At 38.2% G+C, this 25,818-nt stretch overlaps 1 protein-coding gene across 4 annotated transcripts in view; it reads left to right on the top strand.

Moving 5' to 3' along the window:
• Positions 1-24,111, top strand: part of GOSR1 (golgi SNAP receptor complex member 1) — a 37,745-nt gene extending 13,634 nt beyond the window's left edge. For 2 of the 4 annotated variants that reach the window (XM_032280978.1, XM_032280981.1), the window contains exons 6-9: positions 664-738; positions 14,712-14,741; positions 18,407-18,489; positions 22,162-24,111. In XM_032280978.1, coding sequence (XP_032136869.1) covers positions 664-738; positions 14,712-14,741; positions 18,407-18,489; positions 22,162-22,286 — 313 coding nt within the window. In that variant the 3' untranslated portion in view covers positions 22,287-24,111. Of the gene's footprint in view, positions 1-663; positions 739-14,711; positions 14,742-18,406; positions 18,490-19,038; positions 19,641-22,161 lie in introns of those variants that run through there. The other 2 variants (XM_032280979.1, XM_032280980.1) reach the window with 2 other exon arrangements.
• The last annotated feature ends 1,707 nt before the right edge of the window (positions 24,112-25,818 follow it).

Below are 25,818 nucleotides of genomic sequence, written 5' to 3'. Positions count from 1 at the left end.
CGAGATTGTGCCACTGCACTCCAGTCTAGGTAACAAAATGAGACTCTAATGTCTCAAAAAAAAAAAAAAAAACCAGTTGTTCCTGATACTTTATTAGTGGAAAACAGAAAAATTAAATTTTTGATAGTAGTACTAAGAATAGTTTTTTTTGTCAACTTCAATACACTGAGGACCAAAACAATTATCCTTAAGTGTGCTAAAATGAGAAAATCTTTAGCTTGATTTCAGTGTTCCTTAGGTGTTGGTGGATTACATATATTATTGTGAAGGAAAACGTTTCCTTTCAACAGCTTTCCCACCCTGTGTGCTATGTACTAAATCAGTCGTAAGCTTTACTTCCACTTGGAGAAAAATGAAGATATCAGAGATAGCAAGTAAAGGAAAAGTTGATTTTTTGGTTGGTTGTTTCAGAATGTTAAGTTACTTTGGTGAAAAGCAGTAAACTGTTAGGCCTAAATTAGAGAGACAGAGGCATTAATATTTATCTAGTTATAATAAATAACATTGTTCAGAGGGAAATGAAAAGGATTATGTACTTTCATTGTTCGTTCAAAACTTGGGAGAGGCTCAGTTTTTCTACTTGCAAGATCACTAGGGTCAGTCACTTAATCTGATTGTGCATTCTCTGCCAAAAATGTTTTTAAATTTTCTCTTTTGTCCTAGGTCATATAAAAGTGGATCTGGAGTAAACAACAGAAGAACTGAGCTATTTTTGAAAGAACATGACCACCTTCGAAAGTAGGTATTGTTGAATGTATGTGCACTATGTGGTTTCCTATGTTTATTAATTCATTTACTTATATAACAAACATTTTATGATGTTTATTATGGTAAGTGCTTTACCCATGGTAATTCATTTTCTTCTCCTAATGGCTTTTCAATAGAAAGGAATTTCAACTGTTCTGACCATAATTAGAAAAGATCTTGTGCTGTTGAGTATTTCACATCACTTGTTACCTTAATGTTTTTTATTGCCTTAATGTGTTCTTTTCCTCAGCAAGTCTGGCTCTAAAGCTTTTGTCCAATCCTGCAGGTTATTAGTAAAAATAATAATGCTGGTAATGACCTATGTTTGAATGGCCTGTTTCTGTTTATATGAGAAGAAGTCTTATAAAGAGACGTTAGGCCGTATACCAAATTTTTAAAAGTTTTTATTTTCCAAGATTTCAGAAGAAAATACCTAAATACCTGGGTGAACTATATATATATTTTAAAACAAGCCACCATAGTCTGCTTCATTATTTTTTCTATTTTTCTCTGAAATGTACAGGTTTCTTTGCTCTTGGCTTTGTATTTTGTTGTAGAATTAAGGATGAGAAAATTACTCATCTCTGTGGACTTAGCTTATAAGCACTTGAGCAGCTTGTATCCATGATAGTTAAGTGTTAGGAATCATGTTGATATTTGCTACTGAGTGTCATAAATTATCATGTTTTATAAGCTTAGCATAATGTTCAATTTATTTTCCTTTAAAGGTCATCACTTTAAATATAAGCTGTTGAAATCAAAACACAGAAATATCCAGACCTTTTTAGAAGCCTGGGTGCTCCCAGTGGTGGAACTAGTTTTTTGAATCTGTTGGATGTTATTGATACACACAAGGGGGCAGTCTCTTCTAGAGCATGTTTAGTTTGTAATATTTATAGCTTTGGTATAGTTCTGTTTGTGTTGGATAAAGACCACCATAAAAAAAATTTTGCATCCCAAATTATATTAACCTATTCTTGGGGAACAGAGTAATTTAGGGGATAGCATATTCTTATAGCACAAAATATTGATTAAATTAAATTGCATCAGTGTCTCTATATTTATTGCCTCATAATGTAACAGGAGTGCAATAGTTTCCTTTGAAAAGAATGATTCAATGCTGAGAAGAGACTACCAGTTATTAAATACACAAATATTGTTTATTTCGTGACTTCATAACACGTCACGTATTCAAACTTTTGTATGAATTTTGCAGAAAGTTTTGCATTTGCTTTAATTATTCAAAGTAAATCCTTGAGGAGTTTAATATGGTTCATTTTACAGGAAAATGAAACAATTCAAGTATACACATCTTTAATAATTTGTTTAGGGTTATAAAAATGAGAAGATGGAATTTAAAAGGTATTTTTCCATTTTTGTTTGATCAAAGTATAAAGTCTCAATTTTACATATAATATACTTTATTATATGATATACTTTATATGCATTTCTTTCAACATTCTTGTGAATCTATTTGTGTCTACCAGTTCTTTTTTTTTTTTTTTTTTTTTTTATGAGATAGAGTCTCACTCTGTCACCCAGACTGAAGTGCAGTGTTGCGATCTCCGCTCGCCGCAGCCTCCACCTCCCAGGCTCAAGTGGTTCCCCCTGCCTCAGGCTCCCGAATAGCTAGGATTACAGATGCATGCCACCACACCCGGCTAATTTTTGTGTTTTTAGTAGAAAGAGGGTTTCACTATGTTGGCCAGGCTGGTCTCAAACTCCTGAGCTCAAGCCATCCACCTGCCTCAGCTTCCCAAAGTTGTAGGATTACAGGTATGAGCCACTGTGCCTGGCTGGCGTGTGTGCCAGTTCTATACAGAGAGAAACTGAGACAGGATGATACTGAATGGAAAAGAGCGTCTGATGAATTTGAGTTGTTGAGACTGAAAACAAGGACTTAGTACTCTCCCTGACTTAACGTTATAATCTTTCCTTGAAACCCTAGGCTACTGTGGCACTACACTTTACTGCTTCTCCGCTTAACCTTTCTCACTTCTTTGTTTTTTTCCTGAGTGCCTGAAGATCTGGCCTAGGAGTCCTTTTAAACACAGTACTCCAGGCAGAAACCTGGGAGGTGGAAGTTGCAGTGAGCTGAGATCATACCACTGTATGTCACTGTGGGTAACAGAGCAAGACTATGTCTCAAAAAAAAAAAACTCAAGTTATTTTTAAATCACTCTTATTAGTCTTATTATATATCAGCATAATGAATATTTATTCAAAAACTTCTCCTTTTTTTGGTGGAGACAATAACATTTCAGTTGCATTCCATCTGTTTCTTCTTGTGCTATCTAAATGCACATGTAATTTGTGGTTACCAGTTTTGGTTGTTTTAACGAGCATTTGTTGAGCATCTATGATGTGGAAAGTATTGTTTGGGTGCTGGTGGTAGAGAAGTTGAGTAAAGCACAGTGGCATCATCCCTGTCTTCAGTGAGCTCAGCCAGGGCGGGGGGGAGCAGAAAAGAAACATGAATCGGTAGTTAACGGTGAAAAGTAGTAAGTGCTTTATTAAGATATGGACATAGTACTAGAGGAGCACATAAAAGGGAGTCATTAATCTGCTGAAGCTTCTGAAAGGGCTTTATAGAAATAAAACATTTGATTTGGTTCTTGAGGAATGAGTAGGTGTTCACCAAGTAGAGATAGAAAAAGATTGAAAAGTTAAAACTCAGACCTTATGACCATGCCTTCCTGCCTTCTCTTCTTAAATCCGTATCATTCCTGATAAATTATTAAATGGATATCTTTTAAAATGCCATTCATTTTAAAATCAAAAGAAAGTGAGCAGTGTGGGGCTCAGGGTCACGTGGGTCAGCCTGATGCAACCATTCTCTTTCCTCATAAATCAGGTTTACTGAGGTAGGATTTACTTATAGTAAAAATGCATTCATTTTAAGTTTAGAGTTTGATATGCTTTAAAAATATATAGACCCTTTTAACTGCCACTACAGTCAAGATAAAGAACATTTCTATCACCCCAAGAAAGTTCCTTATGCCCCTTTGGAATCAGTCCCTGTCCCCCAGTCCTGGGCAGCTGCTTACTGGTTTTCTATCATTATAGATTAGTTTTACCTTTTCCAGAATTTTATACAAATGAATTCATATTTGCACTTATTTCACTTGGCATAGTGTTTCTTTCTTTCTTTTCTTTTGTTTGTTTGTTTGTTTGCTTGTTTTTTGAGATGGAGTCTCGCTCCTGTTACCCTGGCTGGAGGGCATGGCCAATCTCCGCTCACCGCAACCTCTGCCTCCAGGTGTAAGCGATTCTCCTGCCTCAGCCTCCCGAGTAGCTGGGATTACAGGCATGCACCACCATGCCTGGCTAATTCTGTATTTTTAGTAGAGATGGGGTTTCCCCCTGTTGGTCAGGCTGGTCTCAAACTCTGGACCTCAGGTGATCTGCCCACCTAGGCCTCCCAAAGTGCTGGGATTACAGGCATGAGCCACTGCACCCGGCCAGCATAGTGCTTAAAGATTCATTCTTTTTCTTAAGTGTCAGTATTTGATTTCTTTCTATATAGCTGAATAATTTCCATTGCATGATACACCACAATTTCTTTATACATTCAACTATTGGTTTGCACATTTGGGTTATTTTCAGTTTTTGGCTGTTACAAAATTATTTTGAATGTTCATAAAGAGAACTTTGTGTGGTCGTATGTTCCCATTGCTCTTGAGTAAATACTAGGAGTTGTATTGTTGAGTTGTATGGTAAGTTTATGTTCCAATTTATAAGAAAGTGTCAAGATTTTCCAAAGTGGTTGTACTGTTTTTGCATTCCTGTCAGTCGTGTCTGACAGTTCAAATTGCTTTAAGTTCTTACCAACTTGCCCTTCCATTGTAGCCATTTTAGTAGAAATGTAATGGTTTTTCATTGTGATTTTGATTCGCATTTCTCTAGGGACTGATGATGTTTAGCATTCCTTCAACCGCTTATTAACCATTTGTGTATTTTTTTATTATTCACAACTCACAGATTGTTGTGATATTTGTATATCTTCTTCAGTAAGGGGTGTTTGTTCAAGTCTTTTGCCTTTTTTTGTGGGTCTCTCTTTTTCTGTTGCGTTGTATGGCTTCTTTCTGTACTCTGGACATAATTGCTTTGTCAGATAAAGGTTTTGCAAGTATTTTCTTTGGGCCTATGACTTCCTTTTCATTTTCATCTGGCGACTTTCAAAAGAGCAGAGGTTTTTAATTTTGATGAAGTCTAGTTTATCAGTTTTTGCTTTCTGATGCATGTATTTTTGGCCTATTTAAGAAATCTTGGCTATGCTAGGGTTACAAATTTTTGTCTTTTGTTTTCTCTTAGGAGTTTTAGTTTCAGATTTTTTGTTTGTCTGTTTTTAAACCTGCAGCCAATGTCATACAGTTTTACCTTTAACATTAGGTTTATAATCCACTTTGACTTCACATTTGTGTGGGGTGTAAGATAAGGGTCAGAGTTTATTTATGAATATCTGATTGTTTCAGTACCATTTGTTGAAAAGACTCCTTTCCTCTGTTGCATCTGTTTAAAGATATTAACATCTTTGTAGAGAATTAATTGGACACTTGTTTATTTCTGAACTTTGTCCCATTGACCTATAGGTCCATCCTTGTTCCAGTTGCACCCCGTTTTGGTTACTGTAGCTTTATAATAAATGTTGAAACTAGGTAGTGTGTAAGTCTTCCAACTTTATTCTGTATCTTCAAAGTTATTTTGACTCCTCTGGGTCCTTTGCATTTCCATATAAATGTTAATATCAGATTGTTTAAAAGCCTGCTGAAATTTTAAATAAGATTATGTTGAATCTAGAGATCCATTTGGGGAGAATTGCCGTCTTAACAACCGTAAATCTTTCAATCCAGGAACAAGGTCTTGTATGAAAATATACAAAGAACTCTTAAAATTCAACAATTTAAAGTGGACAAAAGATCTGAACAGACACTTTAAAGAAGATATACAGACAGTAAATTAAGCATGTGAAAAGATATTTAACATCATTAAGTATCATTAGGGTACTGCAAATTAAAACAACAGTGAGACGCCACTGCACAGCTATTAGAATGGCTAAAATCCAAAACATTGACAACATTAAAAGGAGCACTGAAGGAAGTGGAATAATAGGAACTCTCGCTCATTGCTGTTGGGAATGCAAAATGGTACAGCCATGTTGGAACACAGTTTGGCAGTTTTCTTAAAAAGCTAAATATGGTCTTACCATACGTTCTAGCAGTCATGCTCCTAGTGATTTACCTAAATGAGTTGAAAATTTACGTCTACACAAAAAGCTCTACATGAATGTTTTACAGCAGCTTTATTCATAATTGTCAAAAGTTGGAAGCAATCAAGATGTCTTCAAATAAGTGAATGGATAAACAAATGATGGTACATCCATGCAGTGGACTATTATTCAGCGATGCAAAGAAATGAGCTGTCAAACCCGGAAAAGACATGGGGGAGCTTTAAATGCATAAAAGAAGCCAGTCTCTGAAGGCTACATACTGTATAATTTTAACTATATGACATTCTGGACAAGGCAAAACTATAGAGACAATTAAAAGATAAGCAATTCTCAGGGGTTCAGGATGGGAAAGGGAGGAAAAATGACTAGATGAAGCATAGGCTACTTAGGGCAGTAAAACTATTCTGTATGATAAGGATGGATCCATGACAAACCCCCCACAACTGTGCAGTGCAAAGAGTCAACTCTAAAGCATGGCATTTAGTTAGTAATGTATCAGTATTGGGTCATCAGTTTTAACACGTGTGCCACACTAAGGCAGAGGTAATCACAGGTGGAGGAGAAAGGGTATATAATCTGTACTTTCTACTGAATGTTTCCATATGTCGAAAATTTCTCTAAAATAGTTGTATTCATTTTTAAAAAGGAAAAAGTGATTTTCCAGGATCTCACTGCTAATGGCTTAGCTTTTATTTTTTTATTTTCTCCTTGAACTGAGTAGGATCTGAGTCTGTCAAGCCCTTCATTTTCTGTCTCCCGGTAACGTGCGGTGATTTCAAAAATGTTTGTGTTAAACAACCATGAAAAAAGCAAATAAAGATATTCCTTCATCTACCCATGCTGAAAGGAAATATGCCACCATATCAATGTTAATGGAAGTGAGGTTACAGCTGGTTTCTACCTTCATCTTTGTTTTTTTGTATTTTCCAAATGTTCTCTGTAAAATAAAAAGCTCTTAGCACTAAAACAGTATATATGTATTCTACTCCAGCTTAATTATATTCACTTAACATAATTGAAGAAATTAAGAAATGTAGCAATAAGACACAGACATTCGAGATCTCTCTGGTTAACTATAAGTGAAAGACTGCATCACCACAATGCTTGATGTAAACGTGAAAACCTCATCATTTGTGGCTTACAAAGGGATCGATTTTTAAGTTTTTACTTATCATTCATTATTTATTATGTACCTGCTTACTTGTTTCCTCTTTTCGTTGTTTATTTGCTTATTAGTTACTTTCCTACCATTTTAAAAGAGGAAGATATTATCTAAGTGATTTTGCCAAGTTCTTACATTGGGTTAGTTTAAATTGTTTTAAGATATATGCTTGAAATCACGTTTGCTCTTGAAATGTGTGCCACTGCAGTGTGCACTCTGGGGAAATCAATTAGTTTTTTAAAAAGAGAATTATATAGATATGGCTTTAGTGATTCCTCAGGACGGTAACTGGTAATGAAATGTAGCTTATTGTTTTCAGCTAGTTTAAATTGGTTTTGAGACAAACAGAAATTTGTTTCTTAATTACAGACTGTAGATGACTTTATAGAACACCTCTGGGCTGTTACCAAGTACTTGCCAAAGAAGGATCATTCTACTTGATTATATATTTTAGACCCTAAAGGAAAATATGTTTAAATATAATTTTAACCAGATGATGTCATCTTTATGGACAAACTCTGTTGTGTCTACACTGTCCAGGATGCGTTTTAATGAATGGTGTTTGTTTGCTTTATCTGGTCTTAGCCAAATGAGTAAGGACCTGGAGACTGGGCAATCTGAGAAGACATTTAGGAATCACTGGCTTTTCTCTATTGATGCCACTATGTAAACTAAGGATGACAGTGGGTAGGGAATGTGTGGAATTCCTGTGTGACTCACTGTAACTGTGGTGTGCTGAATGCGTGGTTAAGCTAGTGTCAGCATTGTCTTCCTATAAATTACAGATTCCTTCTGTGAGGAAGACTCTTATGGACTCATGTATATTTTGAAATAAGCTTTAGAGGATATTTTAAAACTCGATAAAAGAAAGATAACTAATGCGTAAGGGGACTTAAAGGAAAGAAAAACCCCTTCCTCTATAGGGTAGAATATTTGCGATTATAATTTTCGGGGTTTTTTAGGTTGTTTCTTTTATTTTTTTGAAACAGAGTCTCGCTCTGTCGCCCAGGCTGCGGTGCAGTGGTGTGACCGGGCTCACTGCAACCTCTGTCTTCCGGGCTGAAGGATTCTCCTGCCTCAGTCTCCCAAGTAGCTGGGATTACAGGTGCTTACCACCATGCCAAACTAATTTTTGTATTTTTAGTAGAGACGACGTTTCACCATGTTGGCCAGGCCGATCTCAAACTTCTGACCTCAGGTGATCCATCCGCCTTAGCCTCCCAAAGTGCCGGGATTATGGGTGCGAGCCTTCGTGCCTGGCCGGTTGGTTTCATTCTCAAGTGAATCCAGCAAACATTGTTTTCTTTGACTTACAGTTCCATATTGCTATAAAATTACTGTAATTTGAGGATAGTTGTAAGTCTCAAATATATAAAGTCACCAATTTCAGTGACCATTTATCCTTTTAAGAAAACCTATGAAAATCCAATTTTGTGCAGAAAGTGGGAAATAAATGGGGGCATGTTTGATTTACAAGACCTTTATTTGATTTATGTAAATAGAAAATGGTTTATTACATGTAAAATCTGATTTAAGTTGCTCAAAATGTCGTTTTCAGAAAGCATACCTGAAACGTATGTACTCATTACATAATGAGTACTAAAAGCAAGAACTCATTACATAGAACAAGGATTCTATCTGTGTGCCACAAACAACTTCAAAGAATTTTATTTATATGTAATGACACAGAAAGTTGTTCCTCATCATCCATTTCAACTCCAGTTCCTCAGGAACACTGAGTACAAATCATAATGAGTTTATTTTCTAACTATAGTAGTTAGGCTAGTTTATTCACTAGTTTAGTTCTGACCTGTTGAGAACAGATCAAGAGAAATGCTATTATATCATCAGATCTTATAGAAAGCAGATAATGGAAATGATGAAGTGTACCTTGCTGACTCTGAAGATTTATGTGAAATGCTTGGCTTTGTAATTGTACGTTTCTTTCTAGGCTGATGCATTGAGTTTATTTAGTTAGAAATGTATTTCTACAGACTGGTTATCTGTTTTTCTAAATGCTGCTTCACAGTTGTATACTAAAGGTATGTAGCTTTATAGTCAGTCTAGATTGGAATTGGGGTTTTGCTAATGTCATTTATACCGGTATGCTGATCACTTTATAAATGTTTAACTTTTTGTTTTGAGTAAATTATAGGTTTGCATGCAGTTGTAAGAAATAGAGAGAGATCAGATATGGTGGCTTATGCTTGTGATTCCAGTTACTTGGGGGCTGAGGCAGGGGGATCCCTGGAAGCCCAGGAGTTCAAAGATGCAGTGAGCTGTGATGGTGCCACTGCACTGCAGCCTGGGTGACAGTGAGACCTCATCTCTACAAAGAAAAAAAAAAGAAAGAATACAGAGAAATCTCACGTACTGGCCTACGAAGTTTTATTGTGTTTTGCTTTATTGCACGTTGTAGATATTATTGTTTACAAACTGAAGGTTTGTGGGAACCCTGTGTCAAGCAAGTCTTGCAGTGCCATTTTTCTAACATCATATGCTGACTTTATGTCTCTGTGTTACATTTTGGTAATATTATTTTAGATGTTTTCATTATATTTGTTATGGTGATCAGTGATATTTGATGTTACTATTGTAATTGTTTACAGCCTCACTGATGTAAGAGGATGAACTTAATAAATGTTGTGTATGTGTAGGTTTTCTTTCTTTTGTTTTGAGAAAGGGTCTTTCTCTATTGCCCCCAGGCTGGAGTGCAGTGGCATGATCTCAGCTCACTGCAACCTCCACCTTCTGGGCTCAAGCGATCCTCTCACCTCAGCCTCCCAAGTAGATGGGACTACAGGTACGCACTACTGTACTCAGATAATTTAAATTTTTTTTGTATAGACAAGGACTCATTATGTTGCCCAAGGTAGTCTCAGACTCCTGGGGACTCAAGCAATCCTCCTACCTCAGCCTCCCAAAGTGATGGGATTACAGACATGAGCCAGTGCGCCCTGCCAGTTGTGTGTGTTCTGACTGTGCCATTCACCATCCATTCCCAACTCATTCCTTCTCAGGCCTCTCTATTACCTGACACACAACAGTATTGAAGTTAGGCTAATTAATAAGCTTGCAGTGGCCTGTAAGTGTTCAAGTGAAAGAAAGAGTTACACAACTCTCACTTTAAATTAAAAGACAGAAATGACTACCTTTACCGAAAGTCGACCTAAGCTGAAAGCTAGGCCTCTTGTGCCAGTTAGCCCAGTTGTGAAAACAAAGGAAAAGTTCTTGAAGGAAATTAAAAGTGCTACTCCAGTGAATACACAAATGATAAGAAAGCAAAACAGCCTTATTGCTGTTGCAGAGAAAGTTTTAATAGTCTGGTTAGAAGATCAAACCACCTACAACATTCCCTTAAAGCAAAACCTAATCAAGAGCAAGGCCCTAGCTCACTTCAGTTTTATGAAGGCTGAGAGAGATGACGAAGCCGCTGAAGAAAAGTTTGAAGCTGACAGGTTGGTTGATGGAGTTTAAGGAAGAAGCCATCTCCATGATATAAAAGTGCAAGGTTGAAGCAGCAAATGCTAATTTAGAAGCTGCCGCAAGTTATCCAGAAGATCAAGCTAAGATCGTTGATGAAGGTGGTTCCACTAAGCAACAGATGTTCAATGTAGAAGAAGCAGTTTTTTGGTGGAAGAAGATGCCATTTAGGACTTTCCTCCTAGAGATGAGAAGTCACTGCCTGGCTTCAAAGGACAGCAGATTCACTTCTTAGGGGTAATAGAGCTGGTGACTTTAAATTGAAGCCATTATTTATTTACCCTTCCAGAAATGCTAGAGCCCTTAATAATGATGCTCAGTCTACTCTGCCTGTGCTCTGTAAATTGAACAACAAAGCCTGGAAGACAGCACATCTGTTTGCAGCATTGTTTACTGAATAGTTTAAGCCCATTTGAAGTGGAGATCTGCTCAGAAAAAAAAGAATTATTTCAAAATATTACTACTCTTTGACAATTCACCTGTGGTGGAGATCTACAAGGAAAGGAATGTTGTTTTCATGCCTGCTGACACAGCAGTCATTCTGAAGCCTGTGGTTCAAGGAGTGATTTTTGACTTTCAAGTCTTGTTATTTAAGAAATACATTTTATAAGACCAAAGCTGCCATAGATAGTGGTTCTTCTGATGGATCAGTGCAAAGTAAATTGAAAATGATGTGGAAAGGAGTCACCATTCTAGATGCCATTAAGAACATTCAGAAGGAGGTCAGAATATCAACATTAACAGGAATTTGGAAGAAACTGATTTCAACCGTCTTGGATGACTTTGAGGGGTTCAGGCCTTCAGTGGAGAAAGTAACTGCAGATGTGGCAGAACTAGCAAGAGAACTAGAGTTGGAAGTGGAGTCTGAGCTGCACGCAGTGGCTCATGTGTGTAATCCCTGTAATCCCAGTGCTTTGGAAGGCTGAGGGGAGTGGATCACCCGAGGGCAGGAGTTCAAGACTAGCCTGGCCAACATAGTGAAACTTCATCTCTACTAAAAATACAAAAATTAGATGGGTGTGGTGGTATGCACCTGTAATCCCCGCTACTTGGGAAGTTAAGGCAGGAAAATCACTTGAACCCAGGAGGTGAAGGCTGCAGTGAGCTGAGATTACTCCATTTCACTCCAGCCAGGGCAACAGAGCAAGACTGTCTTGAAAAGAAAAGGGTTAGAAAGCAGAGCCTGAAAGATGTGACTGGATTGCAGTCTTATCTCATGTGACTTAATTAACAATAGTATCTCATGATAAAAGGTGAACAGGCGAGGAGTTGATTTTAATAGATAGCAAAGAAAGTGGTTTCTTGAGATGGATTCTGCTGGTGAAGACTTTGTAAACATTGTTGAAATGACAAAAGATTCAGAACAGTGTATAAACTTAGTTGATAAACCAGCAAAGGGGTTTGAGATGATTGACTCCTCCAATTTTGAAAGAAGCTCTGCTGGGGGCAAAGTGCTACCAAACGACATCATTTGGTACAGAGAAATCTGTTCTCCAGACCCAAGTTTTTTCTAAATGAAGAGAATTACAGAATCAATCTCATAGAATTTTATTCTTAACAAAATTAGCAAATTAATAGATTGCTCTTTTGCACTTAATTTAGTAGTGTATTTCATTTATTTTATCTTCATTAAGGCTGTTGGCACAAAACTAGTTTGTTGACTTGGGCAATATAATTCTTCATGTTCATATGTACTTCCTAGATTTTAGAATAGCTTATGTTTATGCTCTTTAATATGCTAAGTAGCCCTGATGAGGATAGTCAGCCAAACCATTATGTTGAAGAAGGAGGTATTAACCCAGGTTAACCCACTTTTTTTGTGGCCTTGTGACCAGTTCACCAGACACCTTTTGGTATAAGTCTTCTTTATCTCTATTGTAAGATCTTGGCAGGTTTGTAGCCTCCTTCTCACCTAGTAGCCTCCAGAGGTGCTTCTATACATGTTTGTTAGAAGAGTAAGTGCATACTTAATAATCATAGACCTCATCAGAATCGTGAGTTTATCTGGAAATTTGTATCAGTTTTATGCTTAGATTTATAATCTGTAGTTATCAAGAAACTAATAGCAAAAAATACTTAGCACTTACTATGTGCCAGGTGCTGATGTAGTCATTATGCAGATCCCTTTATTTGAACAAGTAGGTTTTATTATTCTTGCCAATTTACAGATGAGAAAACTGGGCCACAGAGAAACATGCCTTGTGTCAAATAACTAAAAAGTGGTAGATTTGGCATTTAAATAGCCACATAGTCTGTCTCTCACCACCATCTTTGTACTTTTTGAAATTTTTAATAATAGGATTTATATATGGTATTTATGACTTTTTTTTTTTTTTTTGAGATGAAGTCTAGCTCTGTCTCCCAGGCTGGAGTGCAGTGGTGCGATCTCGGCTCCACCTCCCGGGTTCAATCAATTCTCCTGCCTCAGCCTCCCGAGTAGCTGGGATTACAGGCAACCGCCACCACACCAAGCTAATTTTTATATTTTTTAGTACAAATGGGGTTTCATTGTGTTGGCCAGGCTGGTCAAGATCTACTGACCTTGTGATCCAACCCCCTCGGCCTCCCAAAGTGCTGATGTTACAAGCGTGAGCCACTGAGCCCGGCCGGTATTTATGACTTTGTAAAGCTCATTTGTTCCCTAATATATGCCATAACTTAGATTACCTAGTCCATTACTTTATAATGAAACCTTGACTTATTACTTGTAGAACGAACTTAGAAATTCTTTTGGAAATAAGTAGTTGGAAAAAAACATGCAAATATTTATTTGAGTGCCTGCTGTGTACCTTACTCTATGCCATGTGGATACAGATGTCTGGAAGTTTGTTTTCCTACTTCTGTTGTAAAGCTGGCCCTTTACCAAACTTTACCTATTAATTTCTCCCTCAAATGGTTGTGTTTGTTTCTTTCTTTGCAGTGCCTGTCGCATAAAGGCAAACAATTTACAGATGAAAGGTGTATTTGGTATCTTTATTCAGATTCTTGAATTCTAAAGCTGAGATTTGTTTTAGTTTAAAAAAAAAAAAAAAAGACTGTTTCCCAAAAAAGGAATAAACATTAAGGTATAAGTATTTACTACTTATAGACATCAGAATTATATTTTCCTATTGTGTCTCAACAAGTTTGTTCTGATTCTTAAGTTCTGAACAGATGGTGGTGACAACTTTGCGCTATCTAGATTAAAGAAAAAGTTTCATTTCTTTATGCTGTCATTAAAATTGTTCCAACTTTAATTATCAGGTATCTCTGTGGAAAAAATAGATTTAAACTAACAAAAGTAAGATAGAAATTATTTGTTTGGGGTCTTTTTTTTTGAGACAGAGTCTTGCTCTATGGCCCGGGCTAGAGTGCAGTGGCACAATGATCTCAACTCACTGCAACCTCCCCGGGTTCAAACAATTCTCATGCCTCAGCCTACTGAGCAGCTGGGACTACAGGCACACATTAGCATACCCAGCTAATTTTTGTATTTTTGGTAGAGACAGGGTTTCGCCATGTTGGGCATGCTGGTCTAGAACTCCTGGCCTCTGTTGGCCTCCCAAAGTGCTGGGATTACCAGCGTGAGATACCATGCCTGGTTATAAGATGGAAATTATATATATTGTATATGAATGAATTAAATTTATTTCAAAGTCCAGGCCAGCCGTGGTGGCTCACATCTGTAATCTCAGCACTTTGGGAGGCCAAGGTGTGTGGATCACCTGAGGTCAGGAGTTTGAGACTAGCCTGGCCAACATTCTGAAACCCCATCTCTACTAAAAACACAAAAATTAGCCAGGCATAGTGGTGGGTACCTGTTATCCCAGCTACTTGGAAGGCTAAGGCAGGAAAATTGCTTGAACCCAGGAAGCGGAGGTTGCAGTGAGCTGAGATTGCACCACTGCACTCTGGCATGGGTCACAGAGTGAGACTCTGTCCAAAAATAAAAATAAAAATTTAGAGTCCAGAATTTTCTCCAGGTGCTTTCAAAAAGCTAGAGATTCTGTATATATAAATGGCTAAAAATTATAGATGTAGAAAAATTAAATACAAGTTTTAAATGTGCATTTAGTAAATCTGGAATTTAAATTTTCTTTTTATTTGCAGCTCAGATCGTCTGATAGAAGAGACAATAAGGTAGGAATAAGATTTTGTTTTGCTTTGTTGGTTTTTGTTTGTTTTCATGTAAATTTAATGAACAGTGTTACAGCTCTTTTAGAATTAAAGAAAAATCATTTTAATGAACAGATCAGGTTTAACCCTATATAACTAGAGTTAAGGTTTGCTTATCCTCATTAAAGATGAAATTTTTACTGTGTCCTTCCCTTATAAGAGATATTTGATACCCAAATTATATTTCTATAGTTACTTTAATTAAGATGTTTTACTTAGGTTAATTTTTCCAATTAATTTTTACTTAATATTTTCAACCTCAGTCTTTTTAGTCTCACTTTTTAAAGGAAAATTATTTTAAGCATAATTTGATAAATAATTTTATGTCATTCATATAGACTTTCTGTTACAGCACTTGCAGAAAATCTACTGCAGTAATAGTTCATAGTATCTGTAATCACATTGAACTAGTTTCTTACTTAAGTTAAGGGACATTTATTTGTTGTTTTGAACTGCTTATCTTTCAAGGTTTGATGAATTTTAAAATATCTATATTATGATAGTAAAAAAGCAAAGTACCTAGGTATAGTCTCTGTACTCTAGAATTCACCAATGTATAAAGCATTTTCAGGAAAGATAAATCAAAGTACATGACAATAACAAACATTTGTATTCGTTTTGTTTGTTTGTTTGTTTTTTTCTTGTAGAGGAGACGGAGTCTCACTCTGTTACCCAGGCTGGAATGCAGTGGCGTGATACTGGCTCACTGCAACATCCACCGCCTGGGTTCAAGCGATTCTCCTGCTTCAGCCTCCTGAGTAGCTGGGATTACAGGCGTGGGCTACCACGCCCGGCTAATTTTTTGTATTTTTAGTAGTGATGGGGTTTCCAGGCTGGTCTTGAACTCCTGACCTCAGGTGATCCGCCCGCCTTGGCCTCCCAAAGAACAGGGATTACAGGTGCGAGCCACCATGCCCAGCCACATTTGTATTCTTATCATGGACGTTGGGCCTCTGCTAAAAGTACTTTGCATGCATTATTTTATTTAATTTTCTCAATAACCTATTAGATGGACCCGAATCATTCAGAACTATCTCCAAAACAAAAAAGAAATTAAGTAATTTGCCCATGGTCACATGACTAGTAAATAGCATTAAGGATTCAGATCCTCCAGTCTGAGTCTAACTCTGAAAACAGAGCTCCATCTAAACCACTGCTGTATTTACCACATTGTAGAAAGAATAAAAAATTTCAAGTCTGACTTGGTTTGGAACCTGGCTGTGCTATTTATTAGATCTCTGTTCTTTAGATAATTTACTTTAACTTCTTGGAACCTTCATTTTCTTACCTGTTTAAAACATAGTACTGATGATAATATCTACCTATAAGACTGGTAAAGATAATGTGAGGAAAATGCCTGGTCTAATACTAGGTAATCTGTAATGGTAGCCATATTATTAATACCAATCCTTTTTTAACTTTTTATTTTGATATCATTTGAGGTTTCAGAAAAATTTCAGTAGTGAAAAGAAGTCCTATATACCCTTTACCACCCTTTATCTAGCTTCTATAAAGTGTGACATAGTTTGATGCCTCTTTACTCCTAAATATTTCAGTGTTCATTTCCTAAATATCTGTTTGTTTTGTATGGCTTCATGGAGTCTTTATTCAATGGATTGGAATATTCTCCATCATTAATAATCTTAATACATTATAGTCTTTTATAACAATAAGCCATTATTGTGTCTTGAATTTTTGTTTAAATTGTATGTGCTGAGTCTTCCATCTGAAGAAAGTTTTCACAGAATTGCCTGATGTTGACTGAAGTATCTTTCTTGTAACTTTTTCCTTTTTATCAGCACATGAGATCTGATCACATTTTGCCAGGAATTCTTTATTTAAAGTTTCCTGATAATGCTTTTTCTTTTTTTCTTTATTTCCCTTTTTTTCTGCCTGATTTTCTAGGGCCAGGCTGCCTTAATTAAGCTTTCACTTTGGAACTGGCCAATTAAGGGCTGGTAATATGGGTATAAAAACTTGAGTTACCTCATAGGGTAGGAACAATTGAGAACCATTGAATTGTTACTGTTACTTTGCTAGTTAAAAAACATGTTATTAGAAGGCCTTTTATTTCAGTATTTTCCCTTGTTCCAAAATATGATAGGCATTACAAGAAAAGTTTCACTGAGTATAAAGTTAGGTATGATTTCTTATGAAGAATATAAAATTTGTGTCAAATAATATTTCAAAATTGCTCAACAGCATTTCCTGTTCTTCTTTATAATGTCAATATGCAAAGCACTCCTGTGTGTTACATATCAAAGGGGATACTGACCCTGCCCTCCAGGACTCTAATGTCCAGAAAGATAAGACTATGGGAAATGAGTAAGCCTAGAAGCAATAGCAAAAAGATATTAACTTAGAGCCAGGCTTGGTGGCCCACACCTGTAACTCCAGCACTTTGGGAGGTGGAGGCAGGAGGGTGGCTTGAGCCCAGGAGTTTGAGACAAGCCTGGACAACATAGGGAGACCCCATCTCTACAGATAATTTAAAAAAAAAAAAAATTAGCCAAGCATGATGGTACATCCCTATAGTCCCAGCTACTCAGGAGGCTGAGGTGGGAGGATTGCTTAAGCCCAGAAGGTCAAGGCTGCAATAGCCATGATCACATCACTGCTCTCCAGCCTGAGCGACAGAGTGGAACCCTGTCTCAAAAAAAAAAAAAAAAAAAAAAAAAAAAGGATTTTAACTCAAAGATCTTTTAAACAGGACATCAAGGTAGTCAGATGGAAGAGATTGTAGCCTACAGAAAGTGACTTTTTCCCCTCTCCCTTAGTCTTTACACTCTCTTTTTTTCATTTTCTTTGAGACAGGGTCTCGCGCTGTTATTCAGGCTGGAGTGCAGTGGCGTGATCACAGCTCTCTGTAGCCTCCCCCTTCTGGGCTCAACTGATCCTCTTCCCTCAGCCTCCTGAGTAGCTGGGATCACAGGCACACACCACTATGTCTGGCTAATTTTTGTATTTTGGTAGAGATGGGATTTCGCCATGTTGCCCAGGATGGTCTCAAACTTTTGGGCTCAAGTGATCCTCTCACCTTGGCCTCCCAAAGTGCTGGATTACAGACGTGAGCCACCATACCCAGCCCTCTTAGCCATGTTTAATGACCTTTGTCAGCCATCTTGGAAATCCAGCATAATGTTGCATAATGTTGGTTCTCAAGTAGAATTTTGGAACATTATCTTTTCATAAATTAAGGGGTTGTTGTATATGCATATTTTGTGACATTTTATATTTCTTTTCTATTTTTATAATTATAATTCCCTTTCAACAGTTTTTCTCGATTAAGGATATTTTAGTAGCTAGCCTCTTTTTAAACTATTTTAAGAAGCTTTTGTAATATGTGATGTTTCTGTTTATGCCTTATTTTTTGTTTGTTATTTTGAAGCAAACATAGGAAGTGGCTTACTGCCTTGTATAAAAAGATATCAGAGAACAGTGGAGTCATTTGGAAAAAGCACAGTGGGAAAGTAGTGGCTTGGGAAGTGATTTTTTTTCCCCTTATTTTCTGGCACAGTGCTTTCTAAGATGATGTTGCTCACTATAGTTTTCTTTGACTGTTAAGGGGATGATGGATCTGGGCAGGCTCATCTTAAATGCTGATTTGTCATCTCTTTTTCCCCTTGAAGCATTGCTATGGCAACAAAAGAAAATATGACTTCACAGAGAGGAATGTTGAAGTCAATTCACAGCAAAATGAACACTTTGGCCAGTATCCTTTTTGAATGTTTGCTATCTGTGTTTCGAGGGTAGAGGGGAGAAGTGTCTGTGTGTGCTTTTATAGGGGCAGGTTGCCATCATCAGTAGCAGTAGAGCCCATCAGTAGTTGCATAATACGAATATATTGTGCATCCCTACTTTGTAAAAGTTTAGGCTATTTAGTACCATTCCTAAAGACTGTACCTCAAAAGTTTCATACTACTAGATTTAGGAAAAAAAATTATAAATGTGAATTTAAAAATTATTCATCAAATTCTTTTACATTTTAGAAAGCTTTTAAATTCATGTTTAAACTCCATAGTATACATTATTCTTACCTAAACCTGATAAATCGTGTGCCCTTTCTTTTTTATGTTTCCCATTTAGAGAGTAAGTCAGTGGCAGGTGTTTGGAAGGGGAAAGGAAGGAGAAGCCATCCGTGCGGATGACCGATAGCTACTGATGGAGTTGTGACTCTATGCACAGGTTGCATTCTGGGATACATTCTCCACTTTGTTGTAACCTCTACTTTAAAACATTTCAATTTTCCCATTTAAATTAGGATTATTAATACTTCCTAGAAACTTACTAGGGAACCAGAAAAGCCTGGCACTCTGAGTCATTTGCTTCACTGAACTTCTGAAAAGACAAGCCTTCTAGGCGAAAAAGCTTCCCCCCGCCAGCTGCTAAATGGGGAGGGACATAGAATTTTCAAAATTGAGTATCTTGTCGTCCTAGATAAGCTAAGGTCACTTTTAGTTTGATGTGTCTTTGCCTGAGGAAAAGACTATCCTGGTGTGTGCTGTTATTCTCCAGTCTGCTGTGAATTCTGTTCTTGCCTTGTCACCCCAAGTATAAAACTGCACGTCCAAAATCACATTTTACATAGGGCTATAAAATTTACAGAGTGCTGTATATACATTATCTCATTTTACTAAATTACGAACTCAATTGCCAGCCAGAACAAAAGCTAGTTAGTGAATGTAAGAGTTTATATTTAGTGAAACTTTTGAAACTTTGAAATAGAAGAGGGAGTCAAATAATTGGTGATGTGAAACACTGAAGCCTTTTTCAGTTGTTCATTAGAACTTACCACCGCTCTTCTTCCTGACCTCTTCTCTACTACTCTGTATACTTCTCTAAGTTCCCTCTCTCTTTTTTTTTAGCAGGTATACTTTTTTTTTTTTTTTTTTTTTTGAGACAGAGTGTCACTCTACCACCCAGGCTGGAGTGCAGTGGTGCAATCTCAGCTCACTGCAGCCTCTGTCTCCTGGGTTCAAGCAATTCTCCTGCCTCAGCCTCCCGAGTAGCTAGGACTATTGGCCAGGCTGGTCTTGAACTCCTGACCTTGTGTTCTGCCCATCTCGGCCTCCAAAAGTGCTGGGATTATAGGCGTGCCACTGTGCCCCGGCCACTCTCTCTTTTTTTTTTTTTTTAAGACAGCGTCTCACCCTGTTACCCACCCAGGCTGGAGTACAATGGCACAATCTCAGCTCACTGCAACCTCCAAACTCCCAGGTTCATGCAATCCTCCCACCTCAGCCTTCCGAGTAGCTGGGACTACAGACGTGTGCCGCCACGCCCGGCTAATTTTTATATATTTTGTAGAGACAGGGTTTCACCATGTTGACCAGGCAGGTCTTGAACTCCAAATCTCAAGCAATCCTTCAGCCTTGGCCTCCCAAAGTACTAGGATTACAGGTGTGAGCCACCCTGCCCAGCCCAACCCTAAGTTCTCTTAAGGCAAAGCAGTATACTGCAACCTAGCAAAGTGCCTCATACAAATTAGTCACCCAGGAAATTTACAATTATTCCAAAAGAATGTGTGTTCAAAAAAAAAAAAAAAATCGAACAAAATGGGTGTGGGTTAGTCAGGGCCCCAAAGAGAGGTAGTCACAGTAACCTAAGACTGACTTAAGGGAGGAAAGGAAGGACTCAATTTGTTCATGTAACTGTAGAATTCAGGGGTGGAATTTGGCTTAAGGCATGGCTGGATTCAGAAGCTGAGATTTTATCATTAAGAATCTCCCTTTCCTCTCTTTGGTCCCTTTCTTTCCCATCACGTATCTCAGCGTTCCTCTATGTTAGCCCCTTTCTCCAGGCAGCCCTTCTCCGAGGGCGATGAGGATGGCTGTAGTAGGGGCTCAAGAATGCCCTCGGAGAAATGGTGTCTTCTAACGGTTGTCACAGCCGTTCCCAAGAGAGCTGTTGCCGCCCAGCATGAGTTATTACCCATTCCTGACCCAGTCACTGGCCAAGGCGAGAGAATATTCTTACTGGCAAATCCTGGGTTTGTATGTATGGCCGAGGAAGAGGTCAGCCCTGCCCTGTTTCCTGGACAGAACTCAATTATTATAGACTGAGAAAGAGGGTTTCCTGATGCCAAATAATTGCATTTCAGTGGATTTGTTATCCTTTTATTAAGCAAGAAAATATTAAGCGTTTTCTCTATATGAGATTTTACTTTGTAGAAGTTTTTTACCATTACTTCAATACATGCTTCCTGTTCTACATTTTAAAAACTGTTTCTGCAAATTGTACTGTTTTGTTTTTTTCTTTTTAATTCAGAAATCCAAAAACAAACTAATGGCTACAGTATATAAAGTTCCATTCTAGACATAAAGGGAAATTCAAGATTAGAAGAACACATGGTTCTACTTATACACTATGTAGAATATACAAGTATACAAATCTGTCTAGGCTCTGGTGAGAGTACTTTCATTACAGGAAAATGCAGGGCGGACCCACAAGGAGCAGGGGTCGTTCCGGCTCTCCGGAACCCCCAGGCGGTTTTTGTGGTTGCTTTTCCTGAACTTGCTATAATGCTTCTGTTAACAAAGAGGATGTACCTGCAGGTATATTGTCAGAAACCATTGCCAGAAACACAAAACCACACAGGCACTTTGGTCTATAGCATAAAACAAGTACGACGTAAAAATACCTGGAAATACTAGGTAAAATACTGATGTGACTATAAAACCCCTAACATAAAAAATTTTTAAGTATTTTTATGTCCCCAAGTAGGACAGCTAAAGCAGTTTAGTCCTCTTTCCTCCTGTGTATCCTGCCTTCTGCTGCGAAGTAACTTTCAAAATTTTGATAATTCACCAGTGCCCAATTATACAGACCGTAGAGTTGGTTCCCATGAATTGCCTGACTCCAAGGCAGGAAAGGATCCGGTATTTCTTCAAACTCTCAGGCAGAACTCTGCAGTCTCCTGAGAGAAGGGGAGGAGAGAGAGAGAGAAAGAGAAGGAAAATAAGGAAAGGGAGGGAAATGGGGTGGCGGTGGCGACGGTGGCTGGCTGTGCCTGTGCCTCTCTGCCAGAGTTCATTCCTGGCCATGCGGGCTCCCACCCCGGGCTGAAGCCTGGCAGTAAGCCCTCAGTGCATGGGAGCAGTCGTCATCGTTTTCTTTTCCCTCTCTCTCTCTGTTCTTTCTTTTCATTATTCTTCTTTGTGTTACACACAAGACTGGGAGATTGGTATTTGTTAGGGGCCTTGAGCCGCAGGGCAGTCCTGGTTTGTGCGAGTGCATCTGCTAAAGACTCCCCTGGTATGTTTCTTCCCCCATCTTCCTATCACTAACCGTTTCTGGACACCACTAATCTCTATTTTTGTGATTCCTGCGACTTTTCACCAGAGAGGCTTCTTCCAAATATGACCTTAATAAAGATTTCCCAAAGATCGTTTTCCTGCTGTGAACAGCCTGATCCAGAGGATCAACCTGAGGAAGCGGCGGGACTCTCTCATCCTGGGGGGTGTTATTGGGATCTGTACCATCCTGTTGCTCCTGTATGCGTTCCATTGATGGGACGTCTGCAGGGACTCTTTGACCACCACCACTTTCACGCCCTGGTCTGGAATAAGGAAACATCGGAGCGAGAAATTGACTGTCTTGATAATTAGCCTGAGCGACAGGATGAATGCAAGACTGGCAGTGATGGACTCTGTGACATGGTCAGGTTGAACTGAAGCCACAGTTTTTCTGTGCTGTCTTTTCTAACATATTTTTCTGTTTTTAATTAAAAAAACAAAAAGGTTTTCCGTTGCTTTTGTCTCCCCAGGAGGCAAGTAAACCAATCAAAAACAGTTTTCTTTGTTTCCGTGATAGTGTTGAAACCTGATGACAAGCCAGGTCTTACAGCTGGGCTCTTCAGAAAACCAGGTTTTCTACATCCAAAGACTGCTTTTCTTTTACCCACCAGATTGGATTGTGAATAAAAATAATTCTTGTCCTCTTGTTTTACACTCATGATGAGAAATCACAAGTTCTTTCTTGATAATCTGTGCTAGAGATTTCTACTCTGTCTCCTCAACTCTGTTGATATTTGAGGAAAATTCTGTTTTTCATAGATTGTTTAAGATGCTGATGGACCAACTTCAGCATGTTTGAGGTTGTCTGAAATGGAGAACACTGTAAAACTGTCTCTTTTTTTCTTTTAAATTACGAGTACAGTGGGTTTAACTGTATTGCTGGAAAAACATCAAGAATGACAGTCTTTTATTTAAGGCACCTGTCACTGCTTCCATTTTTTTTTTTTTTAACACTTTTCCTTTGGATTGATATTTTCCACTGAAAGGATGTGAAATCTCAGTTCCACTGTGATAGAAGAAAACAATCGCCAGGGTCTGTCATTGTCCCCACTGTTCTCATCAGACCAGGACTGACACTGGGAACTGAGGAAAGGGACTGCTCCATTTCTAATGTGATCTGTTCAAAGCCACATAGAAAAAGGTATTGAGGGCTAACTGTTCAGAGAATTCCATTTGTAAATGCTCCACAATGTATGGCAAAAGTTTAAGGACTACTGCCTGATGTACAAGGAATTCTGTGTTCTGTGAAAATCTGTTCATTCCAAATCTGTTTACCATTTCCAAACATCCAGAGAATGGTTTCACTGTTGAGGATGCATGTGGCACAATCTGCCTCTCTCTGCACCTGTCTTCTGTTACCATCCGTGGACAGTGACAGATTTTAAACCAGCCACCAGAATTCTTTTGAGTTAACCATTTCTTAGTTTCTGTAAATTCATGACTTGTCTTACTGAACTACCACCTGGTTTGTAGATTTCCAACATCTACGCTGCTGCTCTTCACCGTTGGAATTCACTGTGGTATTTATAGTATTGGCTTCAGTCCGAGCCACAGGGAATAAAAGGATATCAGCATATAGTTCTCAGCTACATCATGGTGTATACATGCTGTTATTCAAGTGAACTTGCTAATAGTGGGCTAACACCTGGTTTGGTACAGAGACTGAGACGTTTTTCATTCTGGTGTCAAAGTTTTGTTACATTATGGGTGTGAAGGGCATTTGATATATTTTTCTTAACTATGGGGTTTATTTTTCTAAATGTGGGTTGATTGACTGTTCATTGATTCAGGGTACCCTTAAAAGAAAGTTACGTTTTCCCATTGTGAACCTTAAAGGATCAGGGAAGAAATGTTCATTGATTAAATTCTCTGTTGGGAGAACAAAAGCTTTTCTCCCCTGACACTTTATTATCTTTGATTTTTCAAAGGGCCTTGATTGGTGGTTGTGTCTCGGTTAGAATTTATGGGACTTTTCTTGCTATGTAGTTGGCATTTATAAAATCTGAAGTATCATAAATAAAGTTATTTATTTAATTATACTACCAGTCCTTTTTACTGGTCTGATTCTTTGGTGCATTCATTAAAGCTGATTGTGTGAGAGTAAACTAGGACACAAGCTAGGCTAGCTCACTGCAGCCAAGCAAACACACCATGTTGATGGCTGATGGGCCTTTCCATTAGGATTTTGCTTATGTGAAGTAATGGAATTATGTTGGTTATTTTCCTTATGAAAATAAAGAAACCAGTTCTTCCAAGGAAGTTAAAATGCTTGGTGTAGATGTTGGTGTCAGATAGGTCTGACTAACCTCCCCGTGCTGCAGCCCGTAGTGAGGTGACCCAGGGCCACATGTAGACAGCTAGGCCAGTGCTTTTTCCTGTTAGGATTCCTTTGCAGAAAGAAACCTCCAGCAAGGGAGTAGAGGTGTGTGCTCACAGGAACGGGCTCCGTTTGGATCCCATGAAGGGATTTGAACTCTTTCGGCTCCATGTCATTTAACTTTTTCGTTTAACCACCTTGGCTCTCTCTCCTTTTTTGCTGTCCTCCTTGGGGACCAGTTGACAGATCTGGAGACTAACAGTTAGTTACTTGTTAATGCTAGTCACAGCCAGGAGGTCAGAAGGAATTTCTGCCTCTGGTTCCAAATGTTGCCTCTTAGGGGAGGTTATGTCCCTTCAACTATTGGCTTATTATTACGAATCTTTCCTTTTTGGTCCTTTTAAGTAACCACTCAAAACTTTTCATTTCACTGAAAAAATATGAAAAACCATGACAATAGGGCTGGTGCAGTGGCTCATGCCTGTAATCTCAACACTTTGGGAGGCCAAGGCTGGCAGATCGTTTGCGGCCAGGAGTTTGAGACCAGCCTGGGCAATGTAACAAGACTCTGTCTCTACAAAAAAATAAAAAGATTTGCCTGGTGTGGTGGTGAGTGCCTGTGGTCCTAGCTCACAGCTATTGAGGCTGAGGCTGGAGGATCGCTTGAGCCCAGGAGTTCAAGCCTGTGGTGAGCCATGATCACGCCACTGCACACCGGCCTGGATGACAGAGTGAGACCCCATTTCAAAAAAAAAACCATGGCAACAAAAAGGGCAGGAAATTCCAGAAGATGTATTTCTGATGTTTTGTTTTAATGTGTACTGATGACTTTAGTAAAAATGTTTAATAAATTCATTATTCAAATTCAAACTTAGATCCAAGTGCTTTAGCATATCTATCCTGGCAGTCTCTACATTCTTATCAATTCCTATTAACGATGCTGGAGGACTCCCTGTAACCTGCACTGCTCACCTTTTCTTTCTCTTGTGTTAGAAAGGGGTTTTCCTTCTCTATGATTCTCCTGCCTTTTTCCATACTGCCTGGTACTCAGATCAGGAATGGAAGAAAACACCTGAGAATGGAGACAGGAGATGAGAGGAGATACCATGAGGGCAGTCCGTATACCTGGAGCCAAATAATACTTTAGCTCTTTCATCCTGGATGTGAATACATCTGAGTAGAAAAAGATACTTACTGAGCCTTTTGATGCAGTGGCTCTTGAGTTTTATGGAATTCAGGCACCTTAGGTTTGCGTTCCATTATTAATTTTCTGTTTCACTGTTAATGATCTCAACCTGATGAAAATGACTCTAAGAGAACTGGACTAGCCTTTTGGTTTCTAATACCTCATGTTTGTTTGTCAGATGTGATTTTTGGAAATGGATTGAGTTTTCTAACTTGCAAGATTAAGTTGTTGGGGATAACTGGC

This window comes from Sapajus apella, unplaced genomic scaffold, assembly GCF_009761245.1.
Source record: "Sapajus apella isolate SASKATOON/1434 unplaced genomic scaffold, GSC_monkey_1.0 scaffold12, whole genome shotgun sequence".
NCBI lineage: Eukaryota > Metazoa > Chordata > Mammalia > Primates > Cebidae > Sapajus > Sapajus apella.
The sequence above is the reverse complement of the archived record's forward strand: the minus strand, read 5'-3'. Positions and strand labels throughout refer to the sequence as shown.